The sequence below is a fragment of the Leptosomus discolor genome, chromosome 10 (genome assembly GCF_034619465.1).
Source record: "Leptosomus discolor isolate bLepDis1 chromosome 10, bLepDis1.hap2, whole genome shotgun sequence".
NCBI lineage: Eukaryota > Metazoa > Chordata > Aves > Leptosomiformes > Leptosomidae > Leptosomus > Leptosomus discolor.
The window spans coordinates 15,634,464-15,651,980 of record NC_141400.1 but is presented as its reverse complement, the minus strand read 5'-3'; the positions used below and the strand labels follow the sequence as shown (position 1 = coordinate 15,651,980).

The following is a 17,517-nucleotide window of genomic DNA, read 5'->3' as shown; positions in this document are numbered from 1 at the left end:
CCTGGCCGTCTCCATCCCTGTGGGGCCGGCCGGCAGGACTCAACGTGACCAAGCCCCTCCTCTGTCCCCAAATACAGCCAGAGATCGCCCTGTCCTGGGGCGGAAGGTGCTTTTTGTCCCCACTCTTGCTAAAGCTCATCACGACCCCAAACTGTCCCCTGCACCAGCGCGGCACGCGTGGCACGAGGGGCTGCGGGGAGCGAAGCCAGCCCTCTCTGCACGGGGTATTGGGTTTTGCTGCTTTGCTCTTCTTCTGGAGAAGACGATGTCCTGGCCCCGCAGCACCGGCTGGGGATGGCGGTGCCGGCCTGGCAGCCGGTTTGCCGAGGCCCGTCGGCGCCTGCCGCCTCCCGGCAGCCGGGCCTGTGCCATCCTTGCGCCCGGGCAAGGCGCCGCGGGGAGGAGGGAGCAGGAGGGGAGGGAGCAGGACCGGGATCCACGCGTGTGTCCACCCTTCCTCACGCCCGTTTCACTCCGCTTTTTTGATAAAAATCTGAAAGAAGAGGTGGGCCGGAATCAGCGAGAAGCAGGGGGGAGGCGGCGGGGAGCCCCGGGGTGAGGGCTGGGCAGGGCCGTCCCTGTGGTGCTGAAGCCCAGCTTACCTCGCTCAGGATGATCCACACCGGGGAGTCAGTCTGGATGGACAGCCTGATGGCCTCCAGCGGCCCGAAGGACGGGTCCACCTCGCCCTCCGCGATGCCCTTGGAGAAGGAGCCTGGTGGGGGGAAAGCACATGGGTGACACGGGGACGGACCCCTGGCATCCAGCAGCCACGGCAGCCCCTTGCCCGCAGCTCCTCGACACGAGACAGGCTGAAAACCAGCAGTGTGGACATCAATACAGTGCAGAATGCTACACTTTGGGGACCAAAAAAACCAGCTAAACAAAACAAAATGGGGAATATTTGGCTACACATCACCCCTGTGCAAAAGCTGGAGGGGGCAGAATGGCCTGATGGCAGCACTGTCCTGTAAGAGACAAATGTCTGTTCGGGATCCGCACTGTGGAGGCAAGTCTTACATCCATAGTTCTAGCAAGGTCTCTGCCTGTTGCTATGTCCTATATTTTGGGTGTGATTTTTTTTTTTTTTTTTTTGGGGAAAAATGCAGCTGGGAGAAACCAGGCAGCACGCAGAGGAGTGCTAAAATGGCAAAAAGCAACGCATGCCACGGAATTTTTCTTTTATTTGTCTATTAAAAAAAAAAAAAAAAAAAAGTCTTAGCAGGAACACCAGGGCTTTGACACACACCAGCGGGTCCCCGTAGGCTGCAATCATTTGTTCTTGTCCAAGGGCAGGGATAAGCACTACAACAAGCTCAGGTGGCAAGAGACAAAGTCCAAGCTACAAGTGGTGTGAGTACAGAGACTGTGGTGGGAAGAGCATGAACTTGCTCATGGTGGAGGTTTTTAGTACCAGGTTAGGCAAATGGATAATTTGAATAATTTGGTCCAAGCTCTAAGCAGAGACAGGCAGAAACGTAGGGCAGAAAACCACCTGAAGAGAACACCCAATCTAAGAGGGGAGGAGAGGAGACAGTGTCAATTAAATCCTGTTCCAACCTGGCTCCTGGCAAGCAGAAATTACTCTTTGCCAAGCAAACAGCACTAAGGGTCTTGATTCAGTTGAAGGTGAGGCTATGGACTGTGTTATCCAACCCAGCGGGCAGTTTACCACCCCACACACTCTGCTATACCTATCTGGATGTAGCCATCCGTCGTCCTGCGGTATTTGACAACTGTGCCTCTTCCCTCCTGCAAGGCTTCCTTATCTGACTGCAGGCTCTGCAGGAAGGAGAGGAGCTTTGTGCAAGACCCATCCAAAAGCCCCAGCAACAGCAGCAACCCTGGGGCTGCCCTCACCAGCAGCGCTTGGCATCTCACCCCCTGCCGCCTAGCACCCTGAGCATCATGCCCCAAAACAAGAGGACGTTTGCTGCCCCCATGCTGCTGCTTCCCCTGCACCATCCTGGCTCCATGCCTGCCTCTGCTGCCATCCCACCCATCTGAGCGTCCCCTCTGCAGGCAGGGACGGCTCCCACAGTGACTGCTCAGCGCAGCATCCCCGCTCCCAAGGTGGTACCACACCAGGCGTAATCCCCCCTAGTTCCCACCCAGCACCTCTCAAAGGCACTTGAGTCTTGTAAAGATTTTCTTGATGGCTTTAAGCAGTTCCCTTCTCTCAAACCTCTTTTGCTTCCCACTCCGCCCCCGTCTCACTTCTCAATAAAACACTTACGTCAAATGGCAAAACCTCCACAGTCGTATTGAAGAGTTTGTCTTCTGGGTGCTCGATGTTCCCGCTGCGGAAGAAGAACCTGTGACAGAAGCCATAGAAAGCCACACTGAGCAAAGTGGGACATGATGGCATTTGTCCCAGCTGAACCATCAAACAGCACAACCTAACAGGCACCTTCCCAAAAAAGCCCACAGGTACATGGTTTGGAAGGAGACCTTCTGCGCCAGGTTAGCTAGATCATGGATTGCTCACAAGCGCAGGAAAGCAAAGGGCAAACATGGCCCCTCCAAAAAAAAAGAGAGTGACATTATCCTCCCCCTGGAAGAGCACTGCGCCCTCCTCCTGGGCAGCCAGGCAGGAAATTCAACATGAGCCAGAAGAGCAAAAGCAAAGTGTCTCTGTTCCAGGCTGTCCCCATATCCCCCCACCTCCAACACCCCCAAGCACTGGCCTTTCGATGCGGAGTGGTTTGAAGAATCTGAATCTGATGAAGTCTCCAGCAGTGGGAGTGAAGGCCCAGAAGAAGTCCTCCCGCAGGTAAGCCTTCTCCAAGGTGAAGTGCTGGTAGGTTTTCAGGCTAGTGCTCACCTCTGCAGGAGGGTTGACGTGCTCTTTCCGCAGGGCCTGCTTGCCAAAGTCCTTATCCTTGGTGGGTGCAAACCAAAAGGGCAGAAAAGGGTCATGAGCTGCTCTTGCCCGTGAGGAACAGATGTCCCAGCAACAAGGCACTGCAAATTAAAAGCTCTCGATTTGCACAGCACAGAAAGATGAGGGATGGTCTGGGGAAGGCATCAGACAGGGCAATACATGGCTGGATCCCAGGAGGACACACCTTCAGGAGAGGCAGCACAGAGAAGCACCAGTGCTGCGCACTCTGATCCAGCACCAAAGAGCCTTTCATTGTCCAAGCATCTCCAAATGCATGTCCCTGCCCCAGGAGCTCTGCAAACAGTCCTTACACCTGAGGAGAAGGTGGCTGGGAGGGTGGCAACAGCCTAAAATGACTGGGTCACACAGCCAGACAGGCACGGCGCTGCGATACAAACTGGATTACACCATCCATTTACCTGGGGATCGGACAGAGACAGGACTGAGCACAGCCCAAGGATCTGCGTGTCTACAGCTCCTGCACATATGGCTGTGGGAAACTTGCATTTGTTGATGTTTAAACACACATAAACAATTTAAGCTCTTACACAGCAAGCTCTAGTTTGTCTATCAGCAAATCCCAGGAACAAGGAGGGGGGTGGGAAGGCAGTCAGATCAACCCAGGAGTCACCCCTCCAGGGTTTTTCAGTAGATGCTTTGAAATCACTTGCCTGGTCCATGGTTCAGCACTCAGGACGGGCGGCCAGGACCAGTACCAAGGCTTAAAAGCTTGCAGTGACTCTTGGTGCACGTCATTGCCATTCTGAGAAGCAGGAGCTATGTGAGCTCACTGTAATTCAGAATAAAACGCAACCACTGCCCAGAAATCCAGCTACCACTGTCCCAACAGCTGCTGCCACTGTTGTTCCCACCCCAAAAGCAGCCAGTTCCTGGGTGTGTGCGTGCCAGGCCTGGCAGAAAGGCCGTTTGTGGCTTGGACAGGCAGCTGGCACCCACCTTCAGCTTCTGTATCTTCCCAGCCAAGGAGGAGTGGGTTCCCACGTGCTGGAAGAGCGAGGGCTTGAAGCGGATCCTCAGGTTTGCCTTCTGCCTGTCGCAGTGTTTCTGAAACGAGACAATCCCACAGTGCCCCATGCTTAAACCTCTGGGGAAGGTCAACTGTGACCCACAAGAGGAACGGCCAAGAGCACAAGGAGTGAGAAACATCCCTGCCCCTCCATCTCTACGCCTTTCTGTGTTATTTTGGCAAGAGGGCTTTTAACTGCACTCTGGAGGAACCTGACCGTGACTCTTGGCTGCTCACCCACCGGGCTCTGCTGGGCAGCCGGAGTGCCCAGGTTTAAGTGCCAAATTTCTCCTTGCCAAGCATAGCTTAGCAAATGCTGAGCAAATCTCCTCTGTGCTGTCAGGTAGGGACAGCCAGAAAATGTAGTGTCTTTTGTCCTTGGCCTATCGGGAAAGCCTTCTTCCTACAACCCAGCGCCTGGGATCATCGATGTCTGAAGGTACAGCAAGTCCTGGGATGATTCAGAACAAGTGTGGGCTCTTTTCAGAGAGGGGGAGTTCTCAGCTTATTGGCAGGTGCTGTTAAGCAGATGTACGGCACGTGCCATTGTCAAAGCTGTTGGGCTGTTTCATGCCCATCCCACCATGTGAATAAACTCGAAGACGCAACTCAGATCCAGCCAGTGATTTTCCATGGGGTGGTGGGAGACAGATGATGGAGAGGGAATGAAGGACAAGGGGAAAAAACCCTGAGAGCATGGAGACAAGAACTCACATTTTAAAAACAGTTCATTTCCCTCAGTTTGGCGGAGCAGGACAAAAATACAGGGCTAAAAACTGGAGGGAGAAGGTATTTGTTTTCCGACTTCTGCTTTTTCCAAGAAAAGAAATGCATGCACACCCCGACCACCATCTGCTCTCACAGCCTCCCACCCAAGAGAAACCCCGGCAGAAATCCCACTGCCGGGCGCTGCGTCACCGGCTGCCTGGCCCCAGGCAGGGCGCAGCAGGGAAAGCCAGGCACACCGAGCCTCGGCGATGGGCAGCCTGCACGGGCCACCGCCACCATGCCGGGAGCTGGGAAATTCCAGGCATGACCCCTGAGAGCTGCAGAGGAGATAATCCCCTAATCCAGCTCACGTTACATTAGAAAATTAAAACTAGCCATGCTAATGGGAGAGACCCTACTTATTGCCAGCAACCCTAGATGCAACCCCATCAGGCCTGATCTCGCTCTGGATGGGGAGAGGAGGAGGACGGGAATGGAGGGAGCTACAGCATCTCCTGGTTTCTCTTTCTCCCCTTTTCTCCTCCTGCTAAAGAAGCATTTGCTGAAAGCAGCATGGTCACAGTCGAGCCAGGAGGGGGAATGGCTCAGTTGGTGGTAAGAAGGTCATCCTTTCACACAGCTCCACCCCAGGTAAATCTAAAATTAGTTAAAAAAGGAATAGAAGAATATATCCAGAGCAGGCAAAGCACTTACCAAAAGCTCAGGTCAAACAAACTTTCAATCAAAAAGACAAATCCTCCCTGCTACCAATTTGATTCTGCACAGTGGGATTTACAAGGGAAAGTCATGTTTGAAAGGGCGCTGTGCAGAGTTAATCATGCAAACAGTGGGGGAAAGGAGCCAGAAATCCACATGGAAAGTAGGTTAATTTTTAAAAAGGCAACACGTTTAAGAGGTTTGCAGTTTCCCTGGGGAAAACCTTGGCTCCACCAGGTAGGAGAAGATGACAGATAAGCTAAGGAGATGATGATCCTGCGCAGCAGGATCTGCATTTAATCAATGCTCAAGCTGAAGATTGTGAAGGGGGCGGGGGCACAGACAGCAGCATCGTTCGCAGCTCCGTCCCAGCATCCCACCACCCCAGCTTTGCTCATGGCTGTGAGGACCCTGGGGACTGCCGGACAGGCCTGGGGGCTGTTCTGTCACACCTGAGCACACGGTTTGAACTTCCAGGACATGATGGACGTCATCTGAGACCGGTCCTGCAGCACATGGGGGACTGGAGCCGACGTCACGGTCTCTGCCATGGCTCAGGCCAAATTAAACCACATCCTTGCCCAAATTCTGCAGAGCCCTGAGGATGCCCTGCCACCCACAACACATAAATACAGTATTTATCCCCAGAGTGACCGTTTGCTCTGGCATTTGTCACCACAAAGTAGTTGTGGCCAGGAGGTCTGTCCTATGCAACTGGCTTCGAGCTCTGCACAGGGACTCCACTGCTCATTCCCTGCTGGGGGAGGAAGGCGAATGAGCGTATGAGTAAATACAATATGTTCAGAGAGGAGACAGGAGAGTATCTGGTGGTGAGCTCATCTTACACTCACTGTCACACACACTCCTCCTCTGCCCTTCCCACGCACTTTAGCCCCTCGCTGCTGCTGGGAGTTCAAACACAACCTCCGCAGGGCACGGGGGCTTCTGTGCTGCTGTCTGCAAGGCTGCCGCAGGTGCAGCTCCGCAAATGAGACGGCAGTGTGAAAATGGAGACCACTTCACCTCTCTACACCCTCCTAGAAACCCCGACAAGAGCTCTGCGTGCTCTAGCTTCATTTTGGCACACTAGGCATGGCAGACTTGCTCTTGGGTCATCTGGGGTGAGCTCTCTGGGCAGCCTGTGTGTGTGCTCCACGAGGGTACGGCATACGAGCCCAGAGCCAAAGGGTTATTCTGGGGTTATAGTCAGTGACAGGGAATGGCTTCAGGGAGAGAAGCACACGGGAATGAAAAAGAGCACAGAAGAAGGGGGAACAGCTACTCTCCTCGAGGATGTGAGGAAGAATACCCTGTTAGTGCTTAGATGCAGAAATAATGCCTTTTCTGGCAGCTGCAGACTACAAAAGCCTGAACTCCCAGGTCTTCGCTTACACAATCCACAAGGACACCCCGCGGCACACTCCACAGGGACGGCATGGTTCGGTGCAAAGTCAGTTAGCACCAGAGCTCACAGGAAAGAGCCTCTGGAGACATAGACCAAGCACACATCTGCCCACATACAAAAAAAAAGGTTTCCCTTCAACAGAGGTTGTTTACGTACTGCATCTTTCTCAGGATTGCAGACTTTCACCCAAAGGATGTGATCCAGCAGCCAGTCAATGGGCTTGTCCTTATAGAACATCAGGATGAACTCCACGATCAAGCTCAGATCCAGAGACTTGAACATTTTTCCTACAGCACAAACGAAGCGAGAAGAGAGAGCAGCTACAGTAGGAAACGGTCAAGAATCAGAGCTGGGAAGAAAAAACTTGGGAGACTGGGCTGTGGAGGCTGGATGTGTCCATCTCCCTACGTAAAGGAAATAGCATGCAGCTCTGTTTTATGTACCAGTGCTGCTGGCATTGCTAATACAGTTCCGGATTTAATATTCATCGCAGAATTAGAAAGCATTAGTGTCTCACAGGTCACAGCAGTATCAAAAGGTCTAAAACTCTTCCATTCAGTAGGGAGAAATCAGGATGAAAAACATTCAGCCAGCTGCAGGACAGACCATTTCCTGCCCTGAAAACTACAAGATTTAAGCCAGTCAAACCAGTATCCAAAATAACAGATCAAGCTGCTACTGCAACCATGTACTGCCGTTCCCAAAATAGTTCTGTGCTGATGTAAACTTCCTTTTGCGCACTCTCAGGCAACTCCAGATCCCATCCAGTCTAAAAGCTACTGGTCACATCGAAGCTATTTGGCTGTCAGCTGGGCCACCGATCAGGTTTATTTTTATTAAAAGTGAGTATCAGCAGTGCCAGCTGTGAGGATCTTTCTCCCCTGTGCAAATGCAAGGGTCGCTGCAAAAACAGGGAGGGATCAAGCCCAAGTATTTTACCATCTTGTGGGGACAACTCGTTGGACCAAGAGTGTAAGAGCCTGCAAGAACCAGCAGGCACTTGTGCCCGTGCCTGATGGGACTGGGGTGAGCAGGGGAGAATGTTACCAATAAACCCCAGCTGAGAAAACTCCAGGATCATCCACTCCTCGGAGGGCTGCTGCAAGGCAAAGTTCTTCATCGTGCTGAGATAGTTTGGTTTGGCCACAATATCATCCTCCAGCTGCAAGAGGAAAGGACACTCAGTGCCAATGACCCATCCAGGTTCCAGTAAGAGGCTCTCTGTGCAGAGCAATCATGCCGTAGACTGGAGGAAAGCTTTGGCACAGACCTAGTTTACTTTGGAAGATGGTCCAAGCAGATTTTTCTCACCCAATCTAACAGGTAAATGAAACAAGGAACCCTGCCCTCCCTAGGCGGGAGGTCTCCAAGTCTAAAGCATTTTAGAATCCTAGCTTTTGAATCCGTCTGGTTAAAACCCGCTCCCACTCTGCTGCATCACACAACTGAACATGCTCTTTGCCCTCTCTTAGCAGGGTACGAGCCACAGCGAACTCACAGGTACACCCACCTCCCCTCCGCTTCCAGCACCGAACCCACCTGCACGTAATATATGCCTTTGGACTGGGCATACATCATTAAAAAGCAGTAGTCAAGGTTCTGCTTTGTCCTCCACCTGCAAGAGACAAACATCATGGGAGCACCGATCTCTCCTGGGATACTGGACTGCTCGGGGGAGCCAGCCAAGGCTGGGTTTAAGCCAGGAAGGCGACACAGCTCTCTGAGTAGGGGATGGCATAGGGCCTCTCCCTCCTGGCCTCAAACTGGTCAGCTAAGAGTTACTGGAAAACTCAGGGACTTCCAAAATGAACATCGTCCGGGTTAAAATGACCCCCTCGCTTGGTGATGGAAACACCGCAGCACAAGGCAAGCCCTGAAAAGCTGGCACCAGTTCACCCCCCCAACACACCACGTCCTTCCAGCTCTTGGATGAAGCAAGTTTAAGGGCCTTGCCTGGCCCTGCAGAAGCGCTTTCCCTGCTGGAGTCAGGGGGGGAGATGCTGCAGCTACTTAATTCAGGGCTTGCTTGGTTTTAACTCACTGATTCTTACCTGACTCTTTCCTTGGGGTCCCCAAAGGATTCCCGCAGGTGGGAAAAATCAGGATAGAAATGCGGAGACGGGGAAATTACCTCCAGGAGACCTGAGTGTATTTCCTTTGGGAATCTGAGGGAGAAAAGCAGCAGTAAACAAATACCTCCATGTCTGACACACCATTTCATAGCCCAAATTGCTGGGTAAACACTGAGCCGCAGAACCAAACAAAAAAATACAGCCTCTAAGACAAAACCTCCCCAGCAGTTAGTGTGCTTCCAGGCCTCTGGACCAAAGGACATCAGCAGGGACTGCCACGCAGTTTTAAAGCTGCTCTCTCCCTCCCACGGTCTCTAATAGCCCCATGTTTGCGTGCTCCCCCCCTCAAGCATCCCTCCTCCCTGCTGCACGTACACACGGGTCAGCTACAAAGACCAGCCGCGAGCACCATGTACCCTCTACGGGATTAAATGGACCTGCAGACTGGTGCACCAAAGAACGGACTTGCTGGCATTACCAGCATTTAGAGATTTTCCAAATGCATCAGTAATTAAAAGCCATTTTGCAGAGATTATGTTATGCATTTCTGATAAGTTACTTAAAACACTGCTCTGCTGTAGTTAGGGCAGCCAGCGGGAATTCTACCTAGTTCCCTTATGCTGATAAAATCAGCATTTATTTTCCCTACAATGCGGTTAAGAACCCTTTAAAGAGTCAAACTCGAACAGAAAAAAATGTCACCCATCTGAAAAACAGGTACCTACAACAGCCTCGCAAGCAATACCCAGAGACTACTGTAACTGTGAGAGATAAGCGGAAAACCCAGTTATTTTTATACTGCCTTTCTGAGAACATTTGGTGCAAGGCTGATTTCCTTTGTTTGTGCAGAGCCTGGCGGACGGGAGATGGGGCAGAGGGAGACAAAGCAGCGAGACTGCCAAAAACTTTTCACTTATTTTTCCCTTCCTTATTCCCTCCTTGGGACTGACAAGATTTTCAGCTAACACTTTCAAATCTTCCCTTCCTCAGGCAGCAGTGAAACAGAAGCTTCTCATTGAGCTGACAAAACCTGCACTTAAGCAGCAACAGCTTTCTCCCTCCTGCGGTATGAGCTCAGCCTGCCCTGGCCCCACACCACCTCAATTCAATTTGGAAGAAAAATAATTTCAGTGAATCAGGGAGGGCAGGAGGCACTGGGGAGGGGGATGGCAAGAAATCAAATCATTAAGTCAATTAAAGTTTCAGGCCTTCTACGCAGAGGCACTCCCTGCAGCAGCGCCCAGTAATTTCATCAGGATCCATCGGACAATCAGGCCATTATCCCCCGATAAGTGCGTCCTCCTGCCAGAAAGCAGAAGGAGAGGAGCTCTGCCAGCTCCTGCTCAGCAAGATGGAGGGCTCTGTTTCAGCTCTTCCCCAAGTGCCTGGGGAACACAACCCTCCCCGCGTCTGTCCCAGCCCCTCTCCCATCATTGGCTCAGGGACGGGGCGCCAGGAGAATGTGCTGCCCTTTTGCATCCCCTTCTTATGGCAACTGTGATCCTTTGGAAACATGCAATCACAGGAGCTGGACGGGAGTCACAGCCTCTTCTCTCACCACCTTTTTCTTTTGCTTCCAAGCTCTGATGCTGTTAACGCCTGGACTGGCTCACGGTTAATAATCCATCACCGGCTTCTGCCTAAACAACCACAGACGAAGCTGCAAAAGCCACTAAGACTCCAGGACATAAATAGCAGCTAGCGTGAGAGACAAATGTAACTAGCGCCTAGAACAAGGGAAAAACAAACAGGCTGGAGCAGGAAGAAAAATGGATCATGGATTTTAAAGCAAAAGAAGGCAGGAGCATTTGGGTGTGCTTACTACGCTGCTCAGTTGCTCTGACTCCGCAGAGCAGGTAGAGGGCTGCACTAGACACAGAAACAATTGCCAGGATCACTGGAAATCTAAATAATCCATCTTCTCGCAATGCCACAGGACGGAAAGCAAAATGAAATGGCATGACTCCGTGTGTTAAACACTGCGAGCACAAAGCAGCCTACTGGAAGCTACAGATGGGATGCATTTTAGAAGGAAGCAGCGATAGCAAAGACAGCCCAGGGTTTAAGAACAGAAAAAAAAAAAAAACAACAAAAAAACCCTCAAACCCAAACATAAAAAGGGGAAGCAGAAAAGCTTGTCTTTTCCCCTTGATGAAGCCATTCCCTGGCCTTGCTACAGGCACAGAGCGTACCGCCGTAGTCATTTGGAAGTGCTTACAAGTTTTTGATATTTTCGGCCACTCCAGCTGTGTACTGTGGATCTGTCTGAAAATAAAAGAGAAGCAGTGTTAGATCCTTCAGCCTCAGCCTCAGCCTGCCGTGGCTTGGAAATCACCTTGAACGCACCCCGGAGGTACTGTCAGCACCTCTGTACCACCTTCATTCATCTTCATGCCTCCTTTTATCCACTGTAACCGCCCTCCCCATGCTGACGGACTCCTAGGAACCCTCTGTTGTGGTCAGTGTTAACCAAAGGCATCACACACCAAAATCCACCCCAAAGGCCTCAAGACCCTGAACGTCTTCCCCACGTGCTCTCCTTGCACTTCTGCCCCTGCCAGCACCAAGCATTCGCACAAAGCATCAACTTCTGGGCTATTTCTCTTTTTTCTCTATACATGCTGGCTTTCATCCAAGTGAACACTCTTGCAGAAAAGGCTCTCCAACCTTTTGGTGAAAAAGAGGGGTCGATTTATAAGTGTGCATTTTTAATTTCAGGTTCATTTCAATGCTTTTATTCCTAAAAAACCAGTTAGTTCCCACAATCAACCTGGCAGCCCGTAACAACTGGAAGGCAAAGGTCAGCAGCACTGCATGCCGCTATCTGCAGGTGAGATAAGTGCAAACACAGGGACAGGCACCGGACAGAAATCATTTGCACAGTGATTGGGAAAACAAAACCTAAGAACAAAGGGCAGGAGAGCCAGGAGCAAAAACTGTGCCTGTTTCCTGGTGGCAGCATTGTTTTGGGCGGTCGCACAGATCACAGGACCGCGTGCCCTGGGCGGATCTGCAGACACAGCACCGCAGAAGCCAGGACTGGCTGCCGCTGCGCTCAGCGGTGGGCGGAGGTGAGAAGTGAGATGCTGGGTACGTGTGTCACAAGCTGAGGACAGCGCTTCCACGCTGGAACGGTGACAAGGGAGGGTTTTCTCAAGAGGAAAAAGGTCCCTTTCCCAAACAGGGCTCAGGGTCCCCGTGCTGGACTGATTTCTTACCCCAGCGCTGAGAAGAAAACATCAGTGGGAAAAACAACGGCAAGAAAGATGCTCCTGGCTTTGGGTGCAGACACACAGCTCCGCTCCAAGCGCCCGGCTGCCACCGAAATAGTGGGGTGGTGACAGACGAGCTGCCCAGCTCGCCCCAGGGCTCCCCTCCGCCTGTCGAGGAGCCCCTGGCTCTCCCAGGCAGCCCAGCCACCGTGGATGACACCCACCGGTGGCACTCAGAAATGAGAAGCCCCCATCCCAAAACGGACATTCAGTCGCTCCACTTGTTGTCCTGAGTCTCCAAGTCACCCAGCGTCCACTCCCGGTTCACACCACCCTCTCCGCTATTTACTCTTCACCCCGTGCCTGAGGAGCCCTAACAAGCAACGCCAAGTGCAGGCACATCGAGAAATGCTTTGGGAAAAGGCAGAGCAGGCACAGCGGGGCTGACCCTTGCTCAGAAGGAGGACGTTGTGTAGCTACAAGAGCAAGCTTGGCAAGAGAAGACAGTGGCAGCGGTGGTGATCTGCAACAACTACCATCGCTGTTACCGGGATATGGCATGTGTGCTCCTGCACTTCACGGTATCAGAATTACTTTATTTGTGGTTCACTTCCCTCGTCACGGATACACATGGAAAGTCAGGAGCTGCCATCACAGCAGGCAACCTATTTTCAAGTCAACTAAAAAAATACATTACTGCAGCCCAAAACAGGAGATGGTTTTGGTCAAGTCGCTTAAAACTTCTCATGCTTTAACTCACTCGCTGCAAAACCAGCCATCAAACCTGTCAGCCAGGGCCGAACCTTGTCCTGAGCACTTTGGGCTGCACCCATCTGTGCAAACCTTCCTGTACAAAGTACCAGCCAGAGACTCAAAGGCCAAATGCTACTCAGAACGTCAAGTTACAGGTAAACAGGCAGTAAACCCAGACATTTATCTTTGTTCCACTCCCAGTGACATGCTACCGAGGTTTATCTTTCTCACCGGATTTCTGGAAATTAAGACAAATGCACTTCAGGCTCAAGAAAATAATCCTGAGGGGAAAGCCATGGAGAAAAATAACCATCTAAACCCATAGATAAAAGCAGCTCTTGCGGATTAATGTATCAAGGCTTTTTAGCCCTCGGATTCAGCAACTGATTCCGGGCTCCAGACACCAGTATGAAGAGGCGTATTAGTCTCAGACCCAAATCAGCAGGCTTTTGGGTTTCAAGAGGGGGTTAGTGCTGTCTTACAGGTACATGGAGAAATGAAGCTGCTTCAGGAGCAGGTCTGAGAGCTTCCCTAGACATAGCCATGGGGCTGCTCCGGCACATTTTGAGAATAACCACTCAAGCACCCTGCAAGAGCCATCACGATTTAGATCAGAAAGATAAATGCACGTGCTGCACTGGCAGCTGCTAACACGACATGCTTGCCTGCTCGCATCCTGACCCTCTCCGGCCCAGCCGGTGTTTCATTTTGGCCAGGATGCACCTAATGACCCCGGTCAGACCGCAGCCCAAGGCTGGGCTTATCTGCCCCAGCAAGAGGCAGAGCTGGCCTCCAGGTGGGCAGCCACCCTAGAGTTTGGCAGGCAGCGGGATGGGGGCCAGGGAAACGGGGTAAACAGGCAAAGCTCTGTCTTACCTCGGCGATGAGAACGACGATGACGGAGTCCTCCTTCTCCTGCTGAGTGAGTTCTGAGATGAGGGAGTTGAGGGTGTCGGTGAGGTAGGAATGCACCTCACGCTTCACGCTAGGGATTCCCATCACGACGGACACTGCCCAGGGCCACGGAGAGATTTTAGAGAGGGGGGTGTGCTGGGACAAGACATTTCGCTCTGCTCCCATGACCTGCTCGGTGCCACGCTCCATCATTAAAAACCAGCAGTGATCAGCAGGTTCCCATACTCTTATCCCCGAGCCCAGTACCCACCAGCAGCACCCCAGTGCGCCAGGCTGGCAGGGCACCCATGGCAGTCAGACAGACTCTTTCTTTTCTCCCTGAAAAACTGTTGTCTAAGGGAACACCCAAAAGCCCTCCCCCTCCTAGGGGCCTTTTCAGCCTGTGAACAGCAACATCAAGACCACTCTTGTTCTCCAAAGCCTTCCCATGGCCAGAAGCACCTCAGTTTAGGAGGGGCAAGTCAAGTCTTTGGCTTTGGGTTGGGATTTGGGAGGAGGGGGCAATCGTCTAGTAACCAAAGTCCTATTCCAGATGGGATTGGTCTCCTACAACTGTTTAGAGCCTCCATGAAACACCCTGCAAACTATGCTTTCATCTGACCACCTTCCAGGCAAAGTCTAGAGCACTCTGGAGATGGAAAGCAGCAAAAAACATCTGGCAGAAGCATTGAGAACATTTTAGTGTCACTCAGAGCACAGACAGCACTCTCCTGTAGAGGTGACATGGCTTACCCACCCCGCGTGTCACGATACCAAGGAAGCTTGCATGATGCATGCAGCCATTCCTCCAGTCCTGCTCATATCCGTACCACAGCCAGGCCCAGAGGAAAGGGGAGGGAGGGGCACCAAGGTGAGGAAGAGCACCAGAAGCAGCACTAATTCCCATTTACCTCCAGTGCGCCCCTGTCCCACATGCACGGCTGGCTGCAGACTGTTCTCCTTTGACAGCAAATGTGGCAAATGATGGAAGATGGTGGGAAGGTGCAGCACATTCTTGTTGGTGATATTCCACAGTTTTAACTTGGTTTCGTCTTAAAAGGAAAAGGGAATCAATTGCAAGGCATGGTAGGTAGGAAGAGACTGCAAGGCAAAAAGCCTTTTTAGAGCAGCCTGGCCACCCGAGACTATTGCTGGGTTATAAAAAATCAGGCCAACCTTTAACGTGCTACCACAAACCCAATTACAGTTCAGCAGGAGCCAGGAGGGCCTTAAAGAAGTCCCAAAATATTTGGGAAAGAGCGGGGAGAATGAAGATCAAATGAAGGTCAAATCAGATCTTTCTGTACAGATCCAATTTTCTTCCACTGAGCAACTTAAAACAAAAAAAGAACAAATAAATTGGTACGGGGTGCTCAGCCAGCCTAATTCATTCCTCCACCCTCTCTTTGGATACCCATTTTCCATATGGATTCAATACAGCCATAGGAAATGGCATGTATGACTTGCAAGAAAAAAAACACAAAACTTGTAAGCAAGCAAACTGGCAAATATCCTTGGCAGAGGCAAATCTCAATGTTTAATGATGCATATGCACCTCTAATTAAACAGGAGTTTAAGAGTCCCCAAGTCTCTCTGAACTCCACAATTTGCTTGCACTGGGGGGAGAGAAGAGCACGTCCTGTCCGCAGCCCTGCACACACGCACACACACACACACACACCTCTCTACCTCCTCATTAGCAACTGCTTCAAAACAGCCCAAGATCCTCAACTTCTCTGTTTATTCACCAGATAAGCTGCTCCAGGTCCGGTTTATATCCCGCAGGGCCTGCTTCTCTGAGATCGCTCTCTTGATCTCCTCCAGAACCAGGTTGAGCTCCTTCGAGCGCTTCAGGCTCTCCTGCTCGGCTGCGTGCAGTCGGTCCCGGAGGGCGAGAAACTCCCGCTGGTAGATGTCCACAACATCACCTGCGGATGGAAAAGAGAGAGAAGCTTTCTCCTCTGTGCTTTGAAGGATTTCCAGCTGCAAAAGCAATGCCCATCACTCATACCACCTCTACCTCCACCATCCTTAAAACATGGATTTAGGGAGCTGTGGTCCAGGACGCACCCACTGGTGAGAGGGTTGGAGAGAGGGCAGTTTAAGGTGAAGAACTTAAATTAAAAAGTTACTCCCATTTTTCTCTTTAACTTGGGTTTCTGGGTCATATAGAAATATGACCTGGTTCTCTCTGACCAAAGCAGGCAGCAAAAAATAAATTGCATGGCAGTTCTTCTTCACCATATATTTGGGAAAGAGGAGTCAGCTGCTGGCATTAATTTTACGAGCAATATTCAGCATCCCTCTGTAGCTCCAGAAGTTTGGTTGCATGAGATGGCAACCACTGGAGTGAGTAGCAGGGAACTGGAGTCAAGTGAAAAAGAACTGAAAGCACTGGTGGTTTCAGTTAAAGCCATGACAAATGCAAGGAATATCAATATTTTTAATCACCTTGCTTTGGTTTCCTTATGCACACACAGGAAAGACGTTAAGAGCACACGTCAAAGAGTATTCAAGTGGGTCATTTGGGAGAACTCCTGGACAGCATCTCAAAGGCCTTTTCCAGCTGGCACAGGGCATCTCCTGGGTGACCCCAAGTGATGGAAAGCGAGATGCTGGCAAGGGGGATGCTGCTCTGCAGTGAGACGAGGATGGGGACAGCACCTCCTCCAGCTTCAGAAGAGAGTCCCAAATTCTAATGGCCAAAAGGGATTTTGGGAACCTGACCTCTCTGAAACATGTCAGGACAAAGAATATCACATGGCAACAGCTGCCTGGACGCTTATATAAATCCAAGAGTTTGGATATACACCTTAAGGATGCATCATAAATGTAATACACAAAAAAAAGAAAGTTTTGATAGGGTCATAAAGCTTTTTATTTTGAAACAACATCTTATGACCATGCCCTTTTTAAGCAATAAAACTATCGAGAGCCTTCAGCCAGAACTAATTATACAATAGCTGGGAGTGGAATCGGTTAGCCATTAATGAACCTTCCCAGGCTGTTTTTTACCCCATTATTAATGAAACTACTTGTTAAAAATACACTTTTATCTGTGGTCACTCATGTGTCTGCCATAAGGCTATAACTCACAGGACTACACCTGAAACAGATTTATTCACTAAACAGTAGACCCTTAGCCCAAACATGACCAGGAGAGCTAATGACCAAAAATACTGCGCTGGAACTTCCCAACACAGGGCTAAATATAAATCAGAGACATTGAAAAAAGACACACTGACTGCATTGACAACTTCTATTTTGGGGTCCATAAAAAACAAGAAAAAAGAATTTTGAAGATCAGACATACCCAGCTCCAAAGTACAGAGTTTCCAAGACAACAGTGCTTCCCAGTCCAGCTCCCAGTAATGCTTTTGCCTAGGAAAAGTTCCCCCATGGGGACTCTTACCCCCAAAAAAACCTTCTTAAAGACTCACTGCTTCAACACAAGGGACCCCCCCACAAGGCAGTCTGGCTCCTATTAACCTTTCAGCATTATTTCAAAGCCACTGGCACATGGGGAGAGAGTGGAGGAAGTTACACCCATTTGATTACTCTGTCCATCTCACAACACGTTATTCAGAGAAAGTCGAGGGATAGACATAAACAAGACCAGTCCTTCCTTTTTCCTGTGCGGTGCCGCTCGCTTTCCACTCCCATCAAGAAAATATTTAAAAATTTGCAGAAACACAGGTTAACACCCAGCTTTGGAAGCTGCCACAGGAATTCACAGGAGGCTGTCAGGCTTTAAATTGAATCCACAATGAGCTAGACCTGTACCTGCTGGTACCTCTCAGACATAAGAATATACCTTTCAGCTTCCCAGCACTCTAGATTATAGG

The 17,517-nt window shown here is 50.8% G+C and overlaps 1 protein-coding gene across 1 annotated transcript in view; it reads right to left on the bottom strand.

Annotated features, from left to right (window-relative positions):
- Positions 1-469: 469 nt before the first annotated feature.
- Positions 470-17,517, bottom strand: part of MGAT4B (alpha-1,3-mannosyl-glycoprotein 4-beta-N-acetylglucosaminyltransferase B) — a 50,665-nt gene continuing 33,617 nt past the window's right edge. Inside the window, exons 2-15 of the mRNA XM_086470881.1 lie at positions 15,421-15,600; positions 14,584-14,724; positions 13,655-13,788; positions 11,032-11,078; positions 8,793-8,906; positions 8,281-8,356; positions 7,789-7,903; positions 6,898-7,028; positions 3,842-3,949; positions 2,688-2,881; positions 2,237-2,315; positions 1,695-1,782; positions 603-715; positions 470-493 (exon numbers count right to left, since the gene is read on the bottom strand). Of these exons, the coding sequence (XP_086327007.1) occupies positions 470-493; positions 603-715; positions 1,695-1,782; positions 2,237-2,315; positions 2,688-2,881; positions 3,842-3,949; positions 6,898-7,028; positions 7,789-7,903; positions 8,281-8,356; positions 8,793-8,906; positions 11,032-11,078; positions 13,655-13,788; positions 14,584-14,724; positions 15,421-15,600 (1,544 nt within the window). The remainder of the gene's footprint in view (positions 494-602; positions 716-1,694; positions 1,783-2,236; positions 2,316-2,687; positions 2,882-3,841; positions 3,950-6,897; positions 7,029-7,788; positions 7,904-8,280; positions 8,357-8,792; positions 8,907-11,031; positions 11,079-13,654; positions 13,789-14,583; positions 14,725-15,420; positions 15,601-17,517) is intronic.